Raw genomic sequence first — 25618 nt, 5'->3', positions numbered from 1 at the left:
CTTTTTAATCTTCTATCCAGCAGGGTCTTCTTTGCATATCACACCTTACTTATTAAAGAGACCTGGGTTTGCATCCTGGGTCCTCCCTGCATGGAATTTGCATGTTCTTCCCATGTCTGCATGGGTTTCCTCCCACAGCCCAAAGACATGCAGGTTAGGCGGACGGACAATACTAAATTAGCCCTAGTGTATGGTTGATGTGTGTTTGTGTGTGTGCGTTCACCCTGCAATGGACTGGCACCCTGTCTAGGGTTTGCTCCTACCCTGCACCCTATGCTAGCTGTGAAAAGCTGTTCAGGACTAAGTGGGTTAGAAGATGATTGACCTTACTTATTCTAGATGAATTAAACAAACATCTGTTTGTTTATTTTCAAAGACCGGTGAACTGGCAACACTAAATGGGCCCTAGTTTGTGTTTGGTGTGTGTGTTCACCCTGCTCTCTGTACAGAGTTTGTTCCTGTCTTTCACCCTACGCTAGCTGGGAAAAGCTAACCCCCCAATGTGCAACCCTGATCTGGTTAGAAAGTGACATGACTTCAATCCATTCAGGGTCACAGGGTATCAGGGCCTTTTCTCACAGCACAGAAACCAGTGCTGCATAGGGCAGCAGTCAAACACACACTCCTCCAATTGCTCACACATTTTAAGGATATCAGTTAGGGAAATATGAAAATCTTTGGGATGTGCCCATGGTAAAACACACCCAAACACCTCCATACACGCTGTTCCAGAGAGTGTGAGGCAGCTAAACCACAGCTCCACCCGGACATGTGTATGGAAAACTAAACCCTGCATTATCAGCAGTTTGGGATGTTGAGTACACATGATGCTGAGTAACATACTCATATGTTGAAAGTAAGTAAAAAGTGAACAGCATACAATATAGGTTAATTAACAGTTTATTTGTTTTTATTTATTTAAAAGGCCACTCTTTACATTACCACATTTCTCTATTAAAGTGCAGAAGAGACAAAAAGGTAATTGGACGTTTCTAGCAACAAGACTTTGAAAAAAGAAAGGCTTACTTGTTTTACAAAGAAGTGAATTATATAATACATTGGCCATTGACCGAAATTATTAACACATCTGAGGTACAGCACGCTAGCGAAGTCTCAGTTAAAAATTTTTTAAAAATCAAATGGTGTCTATCTACATTCATTTTTACATTAAAAAGACCTTTAATATGAAATTTTGAATTATCTATTTTTCCAGGGTTTGACTGAAATCCAGTTTAGACTACAGTCTTCAAGCACGTGTACCACAGATGTACTAAGTTTACACAGCAGACATGGTTTCCTTTTTTTTTTTTTTTTAGAAAATCTAAGCATTATTACAACAGAAACAAAATCAAAAACAAAAAAAACAAAAAACAGCCCCAATAAAAATTAAGCTCTAAACTGAATAAACACTAAGGAAGGTCGCCTAAGGATTACATGTGCCTAAAGCCCTCCTTTACCAATACTGAAAACAATCAGTAAGAATAAAAAAACTATTGCTCTAAGCTTGTTAATGCAAACTTAAAGAATTATCTGTAGACTTTAATTGCTGTTACTATTAGTTTGAAATGTGATTACATTTTCCATACAAAAATAGTTCTCCTTTTATAAACAAAACCAACCACTCATTTTCTGATTCTTTCCAGATCACAGCAAATCTTTGATTTCATGCTATTGTATTGCATGTGTGAGCCTCTAGAGAGTAAAAGAACTATGCTCAATAAAAGTTTATTTATGTACAAACTCTGAGAAAAACAAAAAAGCATATATCATATATACAAATTCTATTCTTTTTTTGGTGATACAGCTAATTCTACTTTAGGGAGTTTCAAGCTTGACTTTGTGCCACTGTCACTACTTGATGTTGATGAGACACGAGACTTTTTAGAGGACAGTGAAACTCCACTACCTTGCGCTTTCCCTGACTCCTCGTCACTAAATGTCACTTCGTAGGATCCCTTGGATTTAGAGCCAAAACCTCCAAAGGTGCCAAATTTAAGCTTGCTTTTCTTTCCTTTCACTTTACCTCCTTCCATGACTAGCCCCCCTGCCTCAGCTTCAAGGTGACCTGTGGGGGAGGATGGACTAGCTAAGTCGGGATCATCACTAAGCGAGGATGATCGATGTCTGTGTTTTTTGAATAAATCTAATGAGGCAGATTTCGACTTAGGTGAAATTGGGCCGCCCACCTCTCCTTCTAGACCCATTGACAGTTTAGAGCCTTTCATTTCAACAGAACCTGAGCTACCTTTCAAGCCTTTTGCACCACTCCCTCCACCTGATATATCCAGTTCTGCACCCTCTGTGCTAATATCAGGTGCACTGCCCTTGGCCTTCGATTTATGAAAGAACTTTGGCATTTTAATTTTTGACTTTCCTCCACTCTTGATTTCAGCTCCTTTGACCTCAATTCCAGGAAGTTGCCCACTCACTTTGGGGCCTTTAATATCTATACCTGCCATGCCCTCACCTTTCAATTCAATTTTTTTCTTCTGACCTGCTTCTATGCCCATCTGCATCTCTGCAGAACCTACATCAACTGCCTTTTCTTGTCCTCCTGCTGTAAACATGGGCAGCTTCAATTTTGGAATAGCAACTTTGCCAAGCTCTCCTTCAAGATCAAACCCACCAACATCTACATCTACACCTGGAACACTTATATCAACTTTCTGCCCTTTGAACCCCCCTTCAATGCTAGGGCCCGAGAGACCTACTTTTGGACCTGACAAATGAGATTGTTCCATTCCAAAACCTCCTTTAACACCACCAGACACCTCAAGTTCAGGACCAGACAATTGGGGAGCAGACATATTCACAGATGGACCTTTTATTTCTGCTCCAAGGTTTTTCGTGTTTACATCACCCGAAATATCAAAGTCTCCTTTTACTTTCGGACTTTTCAACTTTATGTCAGAATCAGGTTTAGTCGTTGAAATACCAAATGATGGCATTTTATATTTGCCACCTTTCAATTCGGCATCAGATTCAATTTTGAGATCTGGTGCACTGACACTTACATTTCCCTCTGGAACAGTCACAGCACTTTGAACCTGTGGACCAGATAAGGTTCCTTTTGGACTTTTTACATTCAAGTCAAGTTCTGGGCCTTCCAGTTTAGAACCACCAAAACCCTTGATTCCAAATGTAGGCAGTTTTATATTAGGACCAGTAAATTTTTCTTCAGGACCTTCAACATCTATGTCAGGCTTGTGGACCTCTAATTTTGGAACTTTAATTTCCCCTGAACAGTCAAGGTCTCCTTTGACTTTGGGACCTTTGAGGTTAATATCCAAATCTGGGCCAGATATTTTTGGGACATTTATATCTAATGTTGGCATTTTAACCTTAGAGCCTTTGATTTTTCCTTCTGGACCTGCAATGTTCATGCTGGGGCCTTCAATATCAATCTTTGGTCCTTTCATGTCTCCAGAAACATCAAGGCCTCCGTCAGTCTGTAAATTTGGAATCTGAGCATCCCCAGACATATTAAAATCTCCTTTGACTTTGGGCCCCTTAAGGTTAATATCCAAATCTGGGAGCGTAATCTTTGGTGCTTTAATGTCTGCCTTTGGCAGCTTGATTTTAGGAACCTTTATCTTGCCTTCTGCACCATCAATATCAAAATCTGCTCCTTTCAGGTCAATACTAGGCTCTCCTAAGTCTCCAGACAATTTTGGAGTCTCAATGTCTATTTTTGGACCTTTCAGCTTAATATCACCTCCTGTTTCTAGTTTTGGACCCTTAAAACGGACATCGGGAGCATCCATTTTCAAATCAAGACCTGGAGCTGTGATGTCTCCTTCAAGTTTTGGTGCAGACATATCTCCCTTTACTTTAGGTCCTTTCAGGTTAATATCAAAATCACCCATTTTTAACTTGGGACCTTTGCCTTTGACATTAGGACCCTCAATGTCTGGTGTGTGTATGTCAGTTTTAATACTTGCTGATGGCAATTCAATGTCAGGTGTTTTTAGGTCCCCTTCAATTTTGGGCCCTGAAACATATGCATCACCTTTTACTTTTGGTGATTTTATGTCAAATTCAACATCAGGAAAACTGATTTTGCCAAAAAAAGCCTTCTTTCCCTTTGCAGGTTTTAAATGAACATCCGGGGTGTCAAAAGTGATGTCGGCATCGGGTGATTTTAAATCAATACTAGCATCAGGCTTTTTGACTTTTGTCTTCATTTTTGGCATCTTAAATTTTCCTTTCTTCCCTTTAATGTCAACATCAAGATCAGGGCTGTCAACACTGATGTCAGCCTCAGCCGTTGGTATTTCAGCAGAGCGAGATTTCATGTCTGCCTTAGGACCTTTGAAGCCAAATCCAAATTTTGGCTTTTTCACCTTTGGCATTTTAATATCTGGGCCTTCAATATTAACATCAGGAGCACTGATATTTACATCAGCACTCGGTCCCTTAAGATCAACATTAGGACTTTTAACCTTCAGGTCACCTTCAACCTTGGGACCAGAAAGTTTGAGGTCTGCTGAAGGCACACTTGCATCAAACTTAGGCCCTCCCACAGATGGCCCAGATATGCCAAATTTAGGAAGCTTCAGTTTTGGGAGATGTAAATCCAAACCTTCACTGTTAATATCTGGAGAGTCAATATCAACATCTCCTTTTAGCTTTGGACCTTTCAGGTTAAGGTCAATATCAGGCATTGATATCTTTGGTCCTGTTATTGTAGGCATTTTTAATTTCGGTCCTTTGATTTTCCCTTCAGGTCCTTCTATATCAACATCAAGCCCTTTAATATCACCTTCTATTTTTGGCCCAGCTATGTCAATATCTCCTTTAGGTAAGTTCACATCTACATCGGGACCTTCAAATTTAGGTCCCTTTATTCCAAACTTTGGCATTTTAAATTTTGGCTTCTTGAATCCACCTTCTGGTCCTTCAATGTCAACATCTGGTCCTTCGATATTCAAATCAGGTCCCTTAATGTCTACTTTTGGAGCTTGAATATCACCTTCAATCTTAGGAACTGAAGCATTTATATCTCCCTTTAGTTTTGGTCCTTTAAAATTAAGATCTATATCAGGCATAGAGATGTTTGGTCCTGAAATTTTAGGCATTTTGAATTTTGGCCCCTTAATTTTACCCTCCGGTCCTTCAATGTCAATATCTGGGCCTTCGATATCTCCTTCTACCTTGGGTCCTGCAACATCTATGTCTCCCTTAAGCTTGGGCCCTTTAAGATTGAAATCCATGTGGGGCATTTTTATATTTGGGCCAGAAATTACTGGCATCTTGAATTTGGGACCTTTAATTTTTCCTTCTGGGCCTTCAATGTCAATGTGAGGACCCTCAATTTCACCTTCAATCTTTGGGCCATATATATCAATATCTTCTTTAGGTAAGTTCACATTTACATCGGGACCTTCAAATTTAGGTCCCTTTATTCCAAACTTCGGCATTTTCAATTTTGGCATTTTGAATCCACCTTCAGGTCCTTCAATATCAAGATCTGGTCCTTCAATATTCACATCAGGACCTTTAATGTCTACTTCTGGAGCATGAATGTCACCTTCAATTTTTGGAACTGAAACATCAACATCTCCTTTTAATTTTGGTCCTTTCAGATTAAGATCTATGTCAGGCATGGATATGTTCGGCCCTGAAATTTTGGGCATTTTGAATTTTGGCCCCTTTATTTTACCCTCAGGTCCTTCAATGTCAACATCAGGGCCTTCAATGCCTCCTTCTACTTTAGGACCAGTAACATCCATGTCTCCCTTAAGCTTGGGCCCTTTCAGATTGAAATCCATGTGGGGCATTTTTATATTTGGGCCAGAAATGTGTGGCATCTTGAATTTGGGACCTTTAATTTTTCCTTCTGGGCCCTCAAACTCAGGACCTTCTATTTCACCTTCTATCTTTGGACCGGAGACATCAATATCTGCTTTAGGTAAGTTCACGTCTATATCTGGACCTCCAAATTTGGGCCCCTTTACTCCAAACTTAGGCACTTTAAATTTGGGCATTTTGAATCCACCTTCAGGTCCTTCAATGTTAACATCTGGCCCTTCAATATTCATATCAGGTCCTTTAATATCCACTTTTGGTGTATGAAGGTCACCTTCAATTTTTGGAACTGAAACATCAACATCTCCTTTCAATTTTGGTCCTTTCAGATTCAGGTCTATATCAGGCATAGAGAGGTTTGGACCAGTAATTTTAGGCATTTTGAATTTTGGCCCCTTTATTTTACCCTCAGGTCCTTCAATGTCAACATCAGGTCCTTCAATGTCTCCTTCTATTTTAGGTCCTGTAACATCCATGTCTCCCTTAAGCTTGGGCACTTTCAGATTAAAATCCATGTGGGGCATTTTTATATTTGGGCCAGAAATGTGTGGCATCTTGAATTTGGGACCTTTAATTTTTCCTTCTGGGCACTCAATATCAGGTCCCTCAAGTTCACCTTCTATCTTTGGACCAGATAGATCAATTTCTGCTTCAGGCAAGTTCACATCAATATCTGGACCTTCACCTTTAGGTCCCTTTACTCCAAATTTAGGAATTTTAAATTTAGGCATTTTGAATCCACCTTCAGGTCCTTCAATACTCATATCAGGTCCTTTAATATCCATCTTTGGTGCATGAATGTCACCTTCCAATTTAGGAACTGAAACATCAACATCTCCTTTCAATTTTGGTCCTTTCAGATTCAGGTCTATATCAGGCATAGAGAGGTTTGGACCAGTAATTTTAGGCATTTTGAATTTTGGCCCCTTTATTTTACCCTCAGGTCCTTCAATGTCAACATCAGGTCCTTCAATGTCTCCTTCTATTTTAGGTCCTGTAACATCCATGTCTCCCTTAAGCTTGGGCCCTTTCAGATTGAAATCCATGTGGGGCATTTTTATATTTGGGCCAGAAATGTGTGGCATCTTGAATTTGGGACCTTTAATTTTTCCTTCTGGACACTCAAACTCAGGACATTCTATTTCACCTTCTATCTTTGGACCGGAGACATCAATATCTGCTTTAGGTAAGTTCACGTCTATATCTGGACCTCCAAATTTGGGCCCCTTTACTCCAAACTTAGGCACTTTAAATTTGGGCATTTTGAATCCACCTTCAGGTCCTTCAATGTTAACATCTGGCCCTTCAATATTCATATCAGGTCCTTTAATATCCACTTTTGGTGCATGAAGGTCACCTTCAAAATTTGGAACTGAAACATCAACATCTCCTTTCAATTTTGGTCCTTTCAGATTCAGGTCTATATCAGGCATAGAGAGGTTTGGACCAGTAATTTTAGGCATTTTGAATTTTGGCCCCTTTATTTTACCCTCAGGTCCTTCAATGTCAACATCAGGTCCTTCAATGTCTCCTTCTATTTTAGGTCCTGTAACATCCATGTCTCCCTTAAGCTTGGGCCCTTTCAGATTGAAATCCATGTGGGGCATTTTTATATTTGGGCCAGAAATGTGTGGCATCTTGAATTTGGGACCTTTAATTTTTCCTTCTGGGCACTCAATGTCAGGTCCCTCAAGTTCACCTTCTATCTTTGGACCAGATAGATCAATTTCTGCTTCAGGCAAGTTCACATCAATATCTGGACCTTCACCTTTAGGTCCCTTTACTCCAAATTTAGGAATTTTAAATTTAGGCATTTTGAATCCACCTTCAGGTCCTTCAATACTCATATCAGGTCCTTTAATATCCATCTTTGGTGCATGAATGTCACCTTCCAATTTAGGAACTGAAACATCAACATCTCCTTTCAATTTTGGTCCTTTCAGATTCAGGTCTATATCAGGCATAGAGAGGTTTGGACCAGTAATTTTAGGCATTTTGAATTTTGGCCCCTTTATTTTACCCTCAGGTCCTTCAATGTCAACATCAGGTCCTTCAATGTCTCCTTCTATTTTAGGTCCTGTAACATCCATGTCTCCCTTAAGCTTGGGCCCTTTCAGATTGAAATCCATGTGGGGCATTTTTATATTTGGGCCAGAAATGTGTGGCATCTTGAATTTGGGACCTTTAATTTTTCCTTCTGGGCACTCAATGTCAGGTCCCTCAAGTTCACCTTCTATCTTTGGACCAGATAGATCAATTTCTGCTTCAGGCAAGTTCACATCAATATCTGGACCTTCAACTTTAGGTCCCTTTACTCCAAATTTAGGAATTTTAAATTTAGGCATTTTGAATCCACCTTCAGGTCCTTCAATACTCATATCAGGTCCTTTAATATCCATCTTTGGTGCATGAATGTCACCTTCCAATTTAGGAACTGAAACATCAACATCTCCTTTCAATTTTGGTCCTTTCAGATTCAGGTCTATATCAGGCATAGAGAGGTTTGGACCAGTAATTTTAGGCATTTTGAATTTTGGCCCCTTTATTTTACCCTCAGGTCCTTCAATGTCAACATCAGGTCCTTCAATGTCTCCTTCTATTTTAGGTCCTGTAACATCCATGTCTCCCTTAAGCTTGGGCCCTTTCAGATTGAAATCCATGTGGGGCATTTTTATATTTGGGCCAGAAATGTGTGGCATCTTGAATTTGGGACCTTTAATTTTTCCTTCTGGGCACTCAATGTCAGGTCCCTCAAGTTCACCTTCTATCTTTGGACCAGATAGATCAATTTCTGCTTCAGGCAAGTTCACATCAATATCTGGACCTTCACCTTTAGGTCCCTTTACTCCAAATTTAGGAATTTTAAATTTAGGCATTTTGAATCCACCTTCAGGTCCTTCAATACTCATATCAGGTCCTTTAATATCCATCTTTGGTGCATGAATGTCACCTTCCAATTTAGGAACTGAAACATCAACATCTCCTTTCAATTTTGGTCCTTTCAGATTCAGGTCTATATCAGGCATAGAGAGGTTTGGACCAGTAATTTTAGGCATTTTGAATTTTGGCCCCTTTATTTTACCCTCCGGTCCTTCAATGTCAACATCAGGTCCTTCAATGTCTCCTTCTATTTTAGGTCCTGTAACATCCATGTCTCCCTTAAGCTTGGGCCCTTTCAGATTGAAATCCATGTGGGGCATTTTTATATTTGGGCCAGAAATGTGTGGCATCTTGAATTTGGGACCTTTAATTTTTCCTTCTGGGCACTCAATGTCAGGTCCCTCAAGTTCACCTTCTGTCTTTGGACCAGATAGATCAATTTCTGCTTCAGGCAAGTTCACATCAATATCTGGACCTTCACTTTTAGGTCCCTTTACTCCAAATTTAGGAATTTTAAATTTAGGCATTTTGAATCCACCTTCAGGTCCCTCAATGTTAATATCTGGCCCTTCAATATTCATATCAGGTCCTTTAATGTCTGCTTTTGGAGAATTAAGGTCACCTTCAATCTTAGGTGCTGAAACATCAATGTCTCCTTTTAGTTTTGGTCCTTTAAAATTAAGATCTATATCAGGCATGGATATGTTTGGTCCTGAAATTTTGGGCATTTTGAATTTAGGCCCTTTTATTTTACCCTCAGGTCCTTCAATGTCAACATCTGGGCCTTCAATGTCTCCTTCTACCTTAGGACCAGTAACATCCAGGTCTCCTTTAAACTTGGGCCCTTTAAGATTGAAATCCATGCTGGGCATTTTTATATGTGGGCCAGAAATATGTGGCATCTTGAATTTGGGACCTTTTATTTTTGCATCTGGGCCTTCAATGTCAATATCAGGTCCTTCAATTTCCCCTTCCATCTTTGGACCAGATACATCAATATCTGCTTTGGGCAAGTTCACATCAACATCTAGACCTTCTATATGAGGACCCTTGATTCCAAATTTTGGCATCTTTAATTTTGGCATTTTAAATCCACCCTCTGGACCTTCAATGCCGACATCTGGTCCTTTAATATCTCCTTCTACAGTTGGAACAGAAATGTCCATGTCTCCCTTTAATTTTGGGCCTTTTAGATTAAAGTCAATATTGGGCATAGATATATTTGGTCCAGATATTGTTGGCATTTTGAACGTATGTCCTTTAAGTTTACCTTCTGGCCCATCAATATCCATATCTGGTCCTTCAATTTTAATATCTCCTTCTACTTTAGGAACTGAGGCATTAATGTCTCCTTTCACTTTTGGTCCTTTTAAGTTGATGTCTATATCAGGCATTGAGATCTTTGGTCCAGAAATGTTAGGTATTTTAAACTTAGGCCCTTTGATTTTACCCTCAGGTCCTTCAATGTCAACATCTGGCCCTTCCATCTCCACTTTAGGCTCTTTGATATCACCTTCAAATGTTGGACCAGTAACATCAACATTTGCTTTAGGCAGATTTACATCTACACTTGGGCCTTCAATTGTAGAGCCTTTAAATCCAAATTTTGGCATTTTAAATTTGGGCATTTTGAAACCTCCCTCATGTCCTTTGATGTCAATATCTGGCCCTTCAAGATCAGGTGTTCTGATGTCAAATTTTGGAGATTTTATATCACCTTCAATCTTGGGACTTGAAATATCGGCTTCTCCTTTTAACTTTGGGCTTTTCACATTAAATTCCACATCAGGCATTGATATCTTGGGCATCTTGAACTTTGGACCTTTTATTTTAGCATCTGGGCTCTCAATTTCCACATCAGGCCCTTCAATATCAACCACTGGGCTCCTTATGTCTCCTTCAATTTTTGGGCCAGATACATTTATATCTCCTTTAGGCAGTTTTACATCAATATCTGGGCTTTCAGCCTTAGAACCTTTAAAGCCAAATTTTGGCATTTTGAATTTGGGCTTTTTAAAACCACCCTCATGACCTTTGACATCAAAAGTTGGTGAACTTATACTCATATCTGGACCTTTGACATCTAACTTTGGAGATTTTATATCACCTTCAAACTTTGGCCCCGAAACATCCATGTCTCCTTTCAGCTTTGGTGACTTCAAATTGAAATCAATATCAGGCATAGATATCTTTGGTCCAGAAACTGTTCCCATTTTGAATTTAGGACCCTTTATTTTACCATCAGGTCCCTCAATATCAAAATCCGGGCCTTCAATGTCCACTTTAGGTCCCTTCACATCACACTCTATGTTTGGACCAGATATATCAATGTTGCCTTTAGGTAAGCTTACATCTACATCAGGAGCTTCTGCCTTAGGTCCTTTGATTCCAAACTTGGGCAATTTAAATTTAGGCATTTTAAAACCACCTTCTGGTCCTTCTATGTTAACATCAGGTCCCTGAAGGTTCAAATCAGTGCCTACATCAACTTTTGGAGCTTTTATGTTACCTTCTATTTTTGGAACAGAAATGTCCAAGTCTGCTTTTGGTAATTTTACATCTATATCTGGGCCTTCAAGTTTAGGGCCTTTGATTCCAAACTTGGGCATTTTAAATTTTGGCATTTTAAATCCTCCTTCTGGTGCTTCAATGTCAACATCTGGCCCTTCAATGTCAACCTTTGGTCCTTCAATATCTCCCTCTATCTTTGGAACTGAAACATCCACATCACTCTTAAGTTTTGGACCTTTTAGGTTGAAGTCAATATCAGGCATTGAAATCTTTGGAGCAGAAATTGATGGCATTTTGAATGTAGGGCCCTTGATTTTACCATCAGGTCCTTCAATATCAAAATCTGGGCCTTCAATGTCAACCTTCGGTCCTTTAATATCTCCCTCTATCTTGGGAACTGAAACATCCACATCACCCTTTAGTTTTGGACCTTTCAGGTTGAGATCAATATCAGGCATCGAAATCTTTGGTGCAGAAATTTTTGGCATTTTGAATTTAGGGCCCTTGATTTTACCTTCGGGTCCTTCAATGTCAACATCTGGCCCTTCAATGTCAACCTTGGGTCCTTTAATATCTCCCTCAATCTTGGGAATTGAAACAACCACATCACTCTTTAGTTTTGGACCTTTCAAGTTGAGATCAATATCAGGCATAGAAATATTTGGTGCAGAAATTTTTGGCATTTTGAATTTAGGGCCCTTGATTTTACCTTCAGGGCCTTCAATGTCAACATCTGGCCCTTCAATGTCAACCTTGGGTCCTTTGATATCTCCCTCTATCTTTGGAACTGAAACATCCACATCACCCTTTAGTTTTGGACCTTTCAGGTTGAGATCAAAATCAGGCATCGAAATCTTTGGTGCAGAAATTTTGGGCATTTTGAATTTAGGGCCCTTGATTTTACCTTCGGGTCCTTCAATGTCAACATCTGGCCCTTCAATGTCAACCTTGGGTCCTTTGATATCTCCCTCTATCTTTGGAACTGAAACATCCACATCACCCTTTACTTTGGGGCCTTTCAGGTTGAAGTCAATATCAGGCATTGAAATCTTTGGAGCAGAAATTGATGGCATTTGGAATTTAGGGCCCTTGATTTTGCCTTCAGGTCCTTCAATGTCAACATCTGGCCCTTCAATATCTCCTTCTATCTTGGGAACTAAAACATCCACATCACCCTGTAGTTTTGGACCTTTCAGTTTGAGATCAATATCAGGCATTGAAATCTTTGGTGCAGAAATTTTTGGCATTTTGAATTTCGGACCTATGATTTTACCTTCAGGTCCTTCAATGTCAACATCTGGCCCTTCAATATCTCCCTCTATCATGGGAACTGAAACATCCACATCGCCCTTTAGTTTTGGACTTTTCAGGTTAAGATCAATATCAGGCATTGAAATCTTTGGTGCAGAAATTTTTGGCATTTTGAATTTCGGACCTTTGATTTTACCTTCGGGTCCTTCAATGTCAACATCTGGCCCTTCAATGTCAACCTTGGGTCCTTTGATATCTCCCTCTATCTTTGGAACTGAAACATCCACATCACCCTTTACTTTGGGGCCTCTCAGGTTGAAGTCAATATCAGGCATTGAAATCTTTGGAGCAGAAATTTTTGGCATTAGGAATTTAGGGCCCTTGATTTTGCCTTCAGGTCCTTCAATGTCAACATCTGGCCCTTCAATGTCAACCTTCGGTCCTTTAATATCTCCCTCTATCTTGGGAACTGAAACATCTATATCACCCTTTAGTTTTGGACCTTTCAGGTTAAGATCAATATCAGGCATTGAAATCTTTGGTGCAGAAAGTTTTGGCATTTTGAATTTCGAACCTTTGATTTTACCTTCGGGTCCTTCAATGTCAACATCTGGCCCTTCAATGTCAACCTTGGGTCCTTTAATATCTCCCTCTATCTTTGGAACTGACACATCCACATCACCCTTTACTTTGGGGCCTCTCAGGTTGAAGTCAATATCAGGCATTGAAATCTTTGGAGCAGAAATTTTTGGCATTTGGAATTTAGGGCCCTTGATTTTACCTTCAGGTCCTTCAATGTCAACATCTGGCCCTTCAATGTCAACCTTAGGTCCTTTAATATCTCCCTCTATCTTTGGAACTGACACATCCACATCACCCTTTAGTTTTGGACCTTTCAGGTTGAGATCAAAATCAGGCATTGAAATCTTTGGAGCAGAAATTTTTGGCATTTGGAATTTAGGGCCCTTGATTTTACCTTCGGGTCCTTCAATGTCAACCTTCGGTCCTTTGATATCTCCCTCTATCTTTGGAACTGAAACATCCACATCACCCTTTAGTTTTGGACCTTTCAGGTTGAGATCAAAATCAGGCATAGAAATCTTTGGTGCAGAAATTTTTGGCATTTGGAATTTAGGGCCCTTGATTTTGCCTTCGGGTCCTTCAATGTCAACATGTGGCCCTTCAATGTCAACTTTGGGTCCTTTAATATCTCCCTCTATCTTTGGAACTGACACATCCACATCACCCTTTACTTTGGGGCCTCTCAGGTTGAAGTCAATATCAGGCATTGAAATCTTTGAAGCAGAAATTTTTGGCATTTGGAATTTAGGGCCCTTGATTTTGCCTTCAGGTCCTTCAATGTCAACATCTGGCCCTTCAATATCAACCTTCGGTCCTTTAATATCTCCCTCTATCTTGGGAACTGAAACATCCACATCACCCTTTAGTTTTGGACCTTTCAGGTTGAGATCAATATCAGGCATTGAAATCTTTGGTGCAGAAATTTTTGGCATTTTGAATTTAGGGCCCTTGATTTTACCTTCGGGTCCTTCAATGTCAACATCTGGCCCTTCAATGTCAACCTTGGGTCCTTTGATATCTCCCTCTATCTTTGGAACTGAAACATCCAAATCACCTTTTAGTTTTGGACCTTTCAGGTTGAGATCAATATCAGGCATCGAAATCTTTGGTGCAGAAATTTTTGGCATTTGGAATTTAGGGCCCTTGATTTTACCTTCGGGTCCTTCAATATCAACATCTGGCCCTTCAATATCTCCCTCTATCTTGGGAACTGAAACATCCACATCACCCTTTAGTTTTGGACCTTTCAGGTTAAGATCAATATCAGGCATTGAAATCTTTGGTGCAGAAATTTTTGGCATTTTGAATTTCGAACCTTTGATTTTACCTTCGGGTCCTTCAATGTCAACATCTGGCCCTTCAATGTCAACCTTGGGTCCTTTAATATCTCCCTCTATCTTTGGAACTGACACATCCACATCACCCTTTACTTTGGGGCCTCTCAGGTTGAAGTCAATATCAGGCATTGAAATCTTTGGAGCAGAAATTTTTGGCATTTGGAATTTAGGGCCCTTGATTTTACCTTCAGGTCCTTCAATGTCAACATCTGGCCCTTCAATGTCAACCTTGGGTCCTTTAATATCTCCCTCTATCTTTGGAACTGACACATCCACATCACCCTTTAGTTTTGGACCTTTCAGGTTGAGATCAAAATCAGGCATTGAAATCTTTGGAGCAGAAATTTTTGGCATTTGGAATTTAGGGCCCTTGATTTTACCTTCGGGTCCTTCAATGTCAACCTTCGGTCCTTTGATATCTCCCTCTATCTTTGGAACTGAAACATCCACATCACCCTTTAGTTTTGGACCTTTCAGGTTGAGATCAAAATCAGGCATAGAAATCTTTGGTGCAGAAATTTTTGGCATTTGGAATTTAGGGCCCTTGATTTTGCCTTCAGGTCCTTCAATGTCAACATCTGGCCCTTCAATATCAACCTTCGGTCCTTTAATATCTCCCTCTATCTTGGGAACTGAAACATCCACATCACCCTTTAGTTTTGGACCTTTCAGGTTGAGATCAATATCAGGCATTGAAATCTTTGGTGCAGAAATTTTTGGCATTTTGAATTTAGGGCCCTTGATTTTACCTTCGGGTCCTTCAATGTCAACATCTGGCCCTTCAATGTCAACCTTGGGTCCTTTAATATCTCCCTCTATCTTTGGAACTGAAACATCCAAATCACCTTTTAGTTTTGGACCTTTCAGGTTGAGATCAATATCAGGCATCGAAATCTTTGGTGCAGAAATTTTTGGCATTTTGAATTTCGAACCTTTGATTTTACCTTCGGGTCCTTCAATATCAACATCTGGCCCTTCAATATCTCCCTCTATCTTTGGAACTGAAACATCCACATCACCCTTTAGTTTTGGACCCTTCAGGTTGAGATCAAAATCAGGCATAGAAATATTTGGTGCAGAAATTTTTGGCATTTGGAATTTAGGGCCCTTGATTTTGCCTTCGGGTCCTTCAATGTCAACATGTGGCCCTTCAATGTCAACTTTGGGTCCTTTAATATCTCCCTCTATCTTTGGAACTGACACATCCACATCACCCTTTACTTTGGGGCCTCTTAGGTTGAAGTCAATATCAGGCATTGAAATCTTTGGAGCAGAAATTTTTGGCATTTGGAATTTAGGACCCTTGATTTTGCCTTCAGGTCCTTCAATGTCAACATCTGGCCCTTCAATATCAACCTTCGGTCCTTTAATATCTCCCTCTATCTTGGGAACTGAAACATCCACATCACCCTTTAGTTTTGGACTTTTCAGGTTGAGATCAATATCAGGCATTGAAATCTTTGGTGCAGAAATTTTTGGCATTTTGAATTTAGGGCCCTTGATTTTACCTTCGGGTCCTTCAATGTCAACATCTGGCCCTTCAATGTCAACCTTGGGTCCTTTGATATCTCCCTCTATCTTTGGAACTGAAACATCCACATCACCTTTTAGTTTTGGACCTTTCAGGTTGAGATCAATATCAGGCATCGAAATCTTTGGTGCAGAAATTTTTGGCATTTGGAATTTAGGGCCCTTGATTTTACCTTCGGGTCCTTCAATATCAACATCTGGCCCTTCAATATCTCCCTCTATCTTGGGAACTGAAACATCCACATCACCCTTTAGTTTTGGACCTTTCAGGTTAAGATCAATATCAGGCATTGAAATCTTTGGTGCAGAAATTTTTGGCATTTTGAATTTCGAACCTTTGATTTTACCTTCGGGTCCTTCAATATCAACATCTGGCCCTTCAATATCTCCCTCTATCTTTGGAACTGAAACATCCACATCACCCTTTAGTTTTGGACCCTTCAGGTTGAGATCAAAATCAGGCATAGAAATCTTTGGTGCAGAAATTTTTGGCATTTGGAATTTAGGGCCCTTGATTTTGCCTTCGGGTCCTTCAATGTCAACTTGTGGCCCTTCAATGTCAACTTTGGGTCCTTTAATATCTCCCTCTATCTTTGGAACTGACACATCCACATCACCCTTTACTTTGGGGCCTCTTAGGTTGAAGTCAATATCAGGCATTGAAATCTTTGGAGCAGAAATTTTTGGCATTTGGAATTTAGGGCCCTTGATTTTGCCTTCAGGTCCTTCAATGTCAACATCTGGCCCTTCAATATCAACCTTCGGTCCTTTAATATCTCCCTCTATCTTGGGAACTGAAACATCTATATCACCCTTTAGTTTTGGACCTTTCAGGTTAAGATCAATATCAGGCATTGAAATCTTTGGTGCAGAAATTTTTGGCATTTTGAATTTCGAACCTTTGATTTTACCTTCGGGTCCTTCAATGTCAACATCTGGCCCTTCAATGTCAACCTTGGGTCCTTTAATATCTCCCTCTATCTTTGGAACTGACACATCCACATCACCCTTTACTTTGGGGCCTCTCAGGTTGAAGTCAATATCAGGCATCGAAATCTTTGGAGCAGAAATTTTTGGCATTTGGAATTTAGGGCCCTTGATTTTACCTTCGGGTCCTTCAATGTCAACATCTGGCCCTTCAATGTCAACCTTCGGTCCTTTGATATCTCCCTCTATCTTTGGAACTGAAACATCCACATCACCCTTTAGTTTTGGGCCTTTCAGGTTGAGATCAAAATCAGGCATAGAAATGTTCGGTGTAGAAATTTTTGGCATTTGGAATTTAGGGCCCTTGATTTTGCCTTCAGGGCCTTCAATGTTAACATCTGGCCCTTCAATGTCAACCTTGGGTCCTTTAATATCTCCCTGTATCTTTGGAACTGACACATCCACATCACCCTTTACTTTCGGGCCTCTCAGGTTGAAGTCAATATCAGGCATTGAAATCTTTGGAGCAGAAATTTTTGGCATTTGGAATTTAGGGCCCTTGATTTTGCCTTCAGGTCCTTCAATGTCAACATCTGGCCCTTCAATATCTCCCTCTATCTTGGGAACTGAAACATCCACATCACTCTTTAGTTTTGGACCTTTCAGGTTGAGATCAATATCAGGCATCGAAATCTTTGGTGCAGAAATTTTGGGCATTTGGAATTTAGGGCCCTTGATTTTGCCTTCAGGGCCTTCAATGTTAACATCTGTCCCTTCAATGTCAAGTTTCGGCCCTTTGATATCTCCCTCTATCTTTGGAACTGAAACATCCACATCACCCTTTAGTTTTGGACCTTTCAGGTTGAGATCAAAATCAGGCATAGAAATCTTTGGTGCAGAAATTTTTGGCATTTGGAATTTAGGGCCCTTGATTTTACCTTCAGGGCCTTCAATGTTAACATCTGGCCCTTCAATGTCAACCTTGGGTCCTTTGATATCTCCCTCTATCTTTGGAACTGACACATCCACATCACCCTTTACTTTGGGGCCTCTCAGGTTGAAGTCAATATCAGGCATTGAAATCTTTGGAGCAGAAATTGGTGGCATTTTGAATTTAGGCCCCTTGATTTTGCCTTCCGGTCCTTCAATGTCAACATCTGGCCCTTCAATATCTCCCTCTATCTTGGGAACTGAAACATCCACATCACCCTTTAGTTTTGGACCTTTCAGGTTGAGATCAATATCAGGCATCGAAATCTTTGGTGCAGAAAATTTCGGCATTTTGAATTTAGGGCCTTTGATTTTACCTTCGGGTCCTTCAATGTCAACTTCCGGACCTTCAATATCAACTTTTGGTGCTTTGATGTCACCCTCTATCTTTGGAACAGAAACATCCACATCTCCTTTAACCTTTGGCCCTTTCAAATGAAGATCTAAATCAGGCATTGCAATCTTTGGTGCAGAAACAGTAGGCATTTTGAATGTAGGACCTTTAATTTTGCCTTCAGGCCCTTCAATGTCAACTTCAGGCCCTTTAATATCTAGGTTAGGTCCTTTCAAATCACCTTCTATGTTTGGTCCAGAAATAGCAATATCACCCTTGGGTAGGTGTACTTCTGGGCCTTCTACTTTAGGCCCTTTAAATCCAAACTTTGGCATTTTTATTCTGGGCATTTTAAAACCACCTTCTGGACCTTCAATATCAATATCTGGTCCTTGAATATTCAACTTGGGGCTTTCTATTTCTGCTTTAGGAGATTTAATGTCACCTTCTATTTTCACACCAGACACATCCATGTTCCCTTTTGGTAATTTTACATCTATATCAGGGCCTTCAAGTTTAGGGCCTTTCATTCCAAATTTTGGCATTTTGAACTTTGGCATTTTGAATCCTCCCTCAGGTCCTTCAATGTTAACATCTGGTCCTTCAATATTCATATCAGCTCCTTTAATATCCACTTTTGGTGCATGAAGGTCACCTTCAATTTTTGGAACTGAAACATCAACATCTCCTTTTAATTTTGGTCCTTTCAGGTTAAGGTCTATGTCAGGCATAGATATATTTGGACTGGAAATCTTAGGCATTTTGAATTTTGGACCTTTAATTTTTCCTTCTGGACCCTCAATGTCAATATCTGGATGTTCAATAACAATAGTTGATGATTTAACATCTCTCTCTACCTTTGGAACAGAAATATGCATGTCTCCCTTTAATTTTGGACCTTTCAGGTTGAGATCAATATCAGGCATAGAAATGTTTGGTGCAGAGATTGTTGGCATGTTGAAGTTAGGACCCTTGATTTTGCCTTCAGGTCCTTCAATGTCAACCTTGGGTCCTTTAATATCACCTCCAATGCTTGGACCAGAAATATCAATATGACCCTTTGGTAGGCTCGCATCTACTTCTGGACCTTCTACTTCAGGCCCTTTAAATCCAAACTTCGGCATTTTCAATTTGGGCATTCTGAAGCCACCTTCTGGGCCTTCAATATCAATGTCTGGTCCTTGAATGTTTAAATTGGGGTCCTCTATGTCTGCTTCTGGAGCTTTTATGCCACCTTCTATTTTCAGGACAGACATATCCAGGTCTGCTTTGGGTAATTTTACATATATATCAGGGCCTTCAATTTTAGGTCCTTTTACTCCAAATTTTGGCATTTTGAACTTTGGACCCTTTATTTTACCTTCCGGCCCTTCAATGTCAACTTCTGGCCCTTCAACATCAACATGTGGAACTTTCATATCAGCTTCTACGCTTGGCCCAGAAACATCAATTTCTTCCTTTGGAAGTTTTGTATCTATATCTGCACCTTCAATTTTGGGCCCCTTCATTCCAAATTTGGGCATTTTGAATTTGGGCAATTTGAACCCTCCCTCTGTTGTTTCAAAATCAGTGCCAGGCCCTTCTATTTTCACTTCTGGGCCCTTAATATCTACTTTTGGAGCTTTAAAGTCACCTTCAATTTTAGGGGCATGAATAGTAATAGCCTCTTTAGGTAATTTTACATCTACATCTGGGCCTTCAGGTTTTGGCCCTTTCATTCCAAACTTAGGCATTCGAAGTTTTGGCATTTTAAATCCACCTTCATTTCCTTCTATGTCAATCTCAGGTGCCTCAATATTCATGTCGGTGCCCTTTATGTCTACTTTTGTTGTTTTAATATCATATTCAACTTTTGAACCTGAAACTTTAATATCTCCTTTTGGTGATTTAACATCGATATCTGGTACTTCCGTTTTAGGGCCTTTCATACCAAATTTAGGCATTTTGAATTTGGGGAGTTTAAATCCACCTTCACTTGCTTCAATGTCAATATCAGGCTTCTCAATATTAATTTCTGGACCCTGTATGTCTATATTTGAAGTTTTAATATCACTTTCAATCTTTGGAACAGAAACATCCACATCTCCTTTAACCTTTGGCCCTTTCAGATTGAGATCTATATCAGGCATGGAGATCTTTGGTGCCGATATTGTAGGCATTTTCATTCCAGGACCTTTGACTTTACCATCTGGTCCTTCTATTTCAACTTCTGGACCTTCAAAGTCAATTTTTGGTGCTTTGATATCACCCTCTATCTTTGGAACTGAAACATCCACATCTCCCTTTAACTTCGGACCTTTCAAGTTGATATCTATATCAGGCACAGATATTGTAGGCATTTTAAATTTGGGTTCCTTGATTTTTCCTTCAGGTCCTTCAATATCCACATCTGGTACTTCAATGCCAACTTTTGGAGCTTTGATATCACCTTGTAGGCTTGGACCAGAAATGCCAATATCACCTTTAGGAAGCTTTACTTCTAATTCTGGACTGTCAACTTTAGGTCCTTTCATTCCAAATGTAGGCATTTTAATTTTTGGCATTTTGAAACCCCCTTCTGCACTTTCAATGTTAATATCCAGAGCTTCCATTTTTACATCTGGACATTTTACATCTAACTTTGGAGATTTGATGTCACCCTTAATTTTTGGGCCATGGATGTCAAAGTCTCCTTTTGGTATCTTCACATCTATATCTGGACCTTCAATGTTAGGTCCTTTGACTCCAACTGTAGGCATTTTCACTTTGGGCATTTTGAACCCACCCTCTGCTATCTCAGTGTCAATGGTAAGGCCCTTAACATTTACCTCTGGACTTTTAATGTCTATATTTGGACCTTGAATATCATGCTCCAGTTTTGGGATGGAAACATCCACATCTCCCTTTAGTTTTGGGCCTTTCATGTTAAAGTCAACATCAGGCATTGTAATTCTTGGTGCAGATATGGTAGGCATTTTCAGTCCAGATCCTTTAATTTTACTCCCTGGTCCTTCAACTTCTGGCCCTTTAATGCCAATTTTTGGAGCTTTGAGATTACCTTCTACCATTGGAACAGAATCATCCAAGTCTCCTTTAATCTTTGGCCCTTTCAGATTGAGATCTATGTCAGGCATGGAGACTTTAGGTGCAGATATTGTAGGCATTTTAAATATGGGTCCCTTAATTTTACCTTCAGGTCCTTCCATTTCAACATCTGGCACCTCAATGTCAACCTTTGGAGCTCTGATATTGCCTTCTACATTTGGAACAGATATGTCACCCTTAGGGAGCTGTATTTCTAATTGTGGGGTCTCAACTGTGGTTCCTTTAATTCCACATGTGGGCATTTTGAAACCCCCTTTTGCACTTTCGATGTTCACAGCAGGTGCATCCATTTTCACATCGGGACCCTTTGCATCTAACCTTGGAGCTTTGATGCCACCTTTAATCTCTGGGGCATGGATGGTAATGTCTCCTTTTGGCATCTTCACATTTATATCTGGACTTTCTATTTTAGGTCCTTTGATTCCAAATGTCGGCATTTTCACTGTGGGCATTTTGAATCCACCCGCTGCTATCTCAGTGTCAATGGCTGGGCCTTCAACATTTACATCTCGACTTTTAATGTCTATCTTTGGACCTTTAATGTCACCCTTCACCAATGCTGGCATTCTGAATCCACCTTCTGGACCTGCAATTCCAGTTTCAGGGCCTTCTATTTTCATTTTGTTTACTTTTATATCTACATTAGGCACTTTAATATCACCATGAATTTCTGGAGTGGAAATTTTGGACACTTTTAATCCACCTTCCATTGCTTCAGTATCTATTTTGGGCATCTCAACATTCATATTACCTCCTTGTATCTCTACATTTGGAATTGTAATACTCCCTTCAGTGTTTGAAATTGTTGGAATTGTAACTGTGGCATCTGAGTGCCCCATAATTGCAATATTTCCAGTACTAATATTAGAATCATCAATATCCACTTTTCCTCTAGGTATTTTTACATCAACATTTGGGGCATGAATTGTGTATCCTTTAATACCAATTTTAGGAACAGTAGTTCCTGTTTGTGACCCTTTAATGTCAATATTAGATCCCCCAGTAGACATGGCAGGACCTTTAATGTCTAATTCTGGACATGTAATGTCTGTTTTCATGCCAGAAGTTGAGATTTTCGATGATGACATTTCTGAGACATTCAAGAATGGTCCTTTAATTTTGGCTGAGGACTCTTCAACTTTAAACTCTAGGTTTTTAATGTCACCTTCTGTCTTAGGTAAAGCAAAACCTTCTTTGACATTAATACTTATATCTTTAAGTGAAATATCTCCTGAGTGTGCTGGAGCACCTGGTCCTTTAACATTGATTTCTGATGACGAAATTATTTTATCTGAAACTTTAATATCAGCAGTTGAAAAGGTAGATGTCACTGAAACTTTAGATCCCTTTGTATCAATTATTCCTCCATGAATATCTCCTCCTGACACAGTAAATTCTGTTGATTTTGACTCGCCTTCAGTTTCCTTAGAACCTCTGCTGATATGGTAGGATCCCAGACTTACACTGCCATCACTTTGCATCTTTGGATCTTTTATGGCAGATTTTACTTGAGGCATTGTCACATCCATTTTACTGCTTTCTTTGCCTCCAGAAAGTTCATATGAAATCAAACCAATTTTGCCTTTATGCCCTTCAATGGTGATTCCAGAACTGTGTATATCACCACTTAGATCTTTAGCATTTGCAGTCATTTCCGGTAACGAGACAGTAATATCATGTTCACTTCGTTTGGATTTTTGCATGTCTGCAGAGGGCATGTCTATTGTGCCTCCTTTAGTGGTATATCTGAATGTTTCAGTCACTGTAACTTTTCCACCAGGGACTCTAGTGTCACTGTCGGTGGAGACTCGTGAAGCATTGAATCCAATGTTTGATCCAGCAAAATCAGCACTGCCATCTGGCCCATGTACATTAGATTCAGATATTTGAATTCCAGGAACTGAGAATTTCATTGATTTGCCATCTAATCCTTCGATACTGTGACCGCCAACATCCGTTTTAAATGTTGAGCTTCTAATTTCTCTGATGCCACTTCCTTCCAGGCGAATATTTGACCTTCCTCTAGTGTCTAAACTTTTTTCTATTATTGTCTTTCCTCCAAGGTTGATTTGGGGGATGCTGCTTTTAGAAACTGAAAATTTTGTGTCAATATCCATTGCTGAGCTTTCTGATCCTTCCCGTCTTGGAACTTTGACTTTGAACTCCGGACTAGTAACATCAATATCTTTAGATCCAGACACATCAACCGTGTACGTTGTAACTTTTCGTGTCACTGTGATGGTACTGCTATGTCTTTCACTCTGTGAATCAGGACTTTCTGTCAAATCTTCAGACTTCAGTCGAGGTTTAATCTTCTTTGTGTATAGACGCCTGTAATCTTCATCATCCCCACTCTAAGGTAAAAGTGTGAAATGAAAAGAGGTTTTTTGAGTCAAATAATCTGGCATAAAGGTTTGTACTATTCTTTATGCACACCAACATTTTAACAAAATTTTGACAAAATGATATTTTTATCAAAATATTGTCATTTAAAAAATTAGTGTGTACTGACACTTTCTTCATCAATCAAAATAATTAATTACATAACAGAAATGTATTATATGCAATATCTCAAAATATTCTTACTGTGCACTTCTTCAAGATTCGACTCTTGCTTTAATTTTTGCGCATAGAAGTTTAAAATATTAATTTTCAATTATTTTTCTAATGAGAGTTCTCAGCAATTTAGTAGCAAAACGATTCTGTGCTCCCAATTAATACAATAGGATAATGTCTCTAACTGGAAATAATAAATAAAAGAAGCAAGAAATATTTGTCAGTAGTTGGCATTTGCTTCAGAAAATGTAAAAGCTATAGGATTTCCAGTAAATGAGTATGAACAAGAGTGAAATAATGTGAGGCACAGGAGAAGAAAGAAATAACTGGAATGTGCATTGAGTGAATTATCTAGGTCAGTTATGAGATGTAATCCTGTTCATATGTTAGAAAGACCCCTGATCTGATCTACTTATAGTACGATTTATGTTCTGTTCTGACGTAATCTTAGGTATGTGTTTGGACAACAACAGGTGTTACAAATCAATCCTGGGTGAATTTAACAAACTTAACTACCAACAATGTGTGGTTGCATATGACACCATTTAAAAAAATACACTTTTACATACATACATACATATATACAGTGGGGCAAAAAAGTATTTAGTCAGCCACCAATTGTGGAAGTTCTCCCACTTAAAAAGATGAGAGAGGCCTGTAATTTTCATCATAGGTATACCTCAACTATGAGAGACAAAATGAGAAAAAAAAATCCAGAAAATCACATTGTCTGATTTTTGAAGAATTTATTTGCAAATTATGGTAGAAAAAAAGTATTTGGTCAATAACAAAAGTTCATCTCAATACTTTGTTTTATACCCTTTGTTGGCAATGACAGAAGTCAAATGTTTTCTGTAACTCTTCACAAGATTTTCACACACTGTTGCTGGTATTTTGGCCCATTCCTCCATGCAGATCTCCTCTAGAGCAGTGATGTTTTGGGGCTGTCGTTGCGCAACACGGACTTTCAACTCCCTCCAAAGATTTTCTATGGGGTTGAGATCTGGAGACTGGCTAGGCCACTCCAGGACCTTGAAATGCTTCTTACGAAGCCACTCCTTCGTTACCCGGGCGGTGTGTTTGGGATCATTATCATGCTGAAAGACCCAGCCACGTTTCATCTTCAATGCCCAAGCTGATGGAAGGAGGTTTTCACTCAAAATCTGACGATACATGGCCCCATTCATTCTTTCCTTTACACGGATCAGTCGTCCTGGTCCCTTTGCAGAAAAACAGCCCCAAAGCATGATGTTTCCACCCCCATGCTTTACAGTAGGTATGGTGTTCTTTGGATGCAACTCGGCCCTCCAAACATGACAAGTAGAGTTTTTTTCATCTGACCATATGACATTCTCCCAATCCTCTTCTGGATCATCCACGTCTGGCACTGCAGGATTTCAGTCCCTGGCAGCGTAGTGTGTTACTGATGGTAGCCTTTGTTACTATGGTCCCAGCTCTCTGCAGGTCATTCACTAGGTCCCCCCGTGTGGTTCTGGGATTTTTGCTCACCGTTCTTGTGATCATTTTGACCCCACGGGGTGAGATCTTGTGTGGAGCCCCAGATCGAGGGAGATTATCAATGTTCTTGTATGTCTTCCATTTTCTAATAATTGCTCCCACAGCTGATTTCTTCACACCAAGCTGCTTACCTATTGCAGATTCAGTCTTCCCAGCCTGGTGCAGGTCTACAATTTTGTTTCTGGTGTCCTTTGACAGCTCTTTGGTCTTGGCCATAGTGGAGTTTGGAGTGTGACTGTTTGAGGTTGTAGACAGGTGTCTTTTATATTGATAATGAGTTCAAACGGGTGCCATTAATACAGGTAATGAG

At 39.7% G+C, this 25618-nt stretch overlaps 1 protein-coding gene across 1 annotated transcript in view; it reads right to left on the bottom strand.

The window, feature by feature from the left end:
* Positions 1 to 894: 894 nt before the first annotated feature.
* The window catches only part of ahnak (AHNAK nucleoprotein), a 74932-nt gene continuing 50208 nt past the window's right edge, over positions 895 to 25618 (bottom strand). Inside the window, exons 6-12 of the mRNA XM_051930897.1 lie at positions 19121 to 23588; positions 18611 to 18925; positions 16247 to 18379; positions 9626 to 16096; positions 9116 to 9472; positions 7634 to 8947; positions 895 to 7471 (exon numbers count right to left, since the gene is read on the bottom strand). Of these exons, the coding sequence (XP_051786857.1) occupies positions 1782 to 7471; positions 7634 to 8947; positions 9116 to 9472; positions 9626 to 16096; positions 16247 to 18379; positions 18611 to 18925; positions 19121 to 23588 (20748 nt within the window). The 3' untranslated portion in view covers positions 895 to 1781. The remainder of the gene's footprint in view (positions 7472 to 7633; positions 8948 to 9115; positions 9473 to 9625; positions 16097 to 16246; positions 18380 to 18610; positions 18926 to 19120; positions 23589 to 25618) is intronic.

This window comes from Erpetoichthys calabaricus, chromosome 1 (genome assembly GCF_900747795.2).
Source record: "Erpetoichthys calabaricus chromosome 1, fErpCal1.3, whole genome shotgun sequence".
NCBI lineage: Eukaryota > Metazoa > Chordata > Cladistia > Polypteriformes > Polypteridae > Erpetoichthys > Erpetoichthys calabaricus.
The sequence above is the reverse complement of the archived record's forward strand: the minus strand, read 5'-3'. Positions and strand labels throughout refer to the sequence as shown.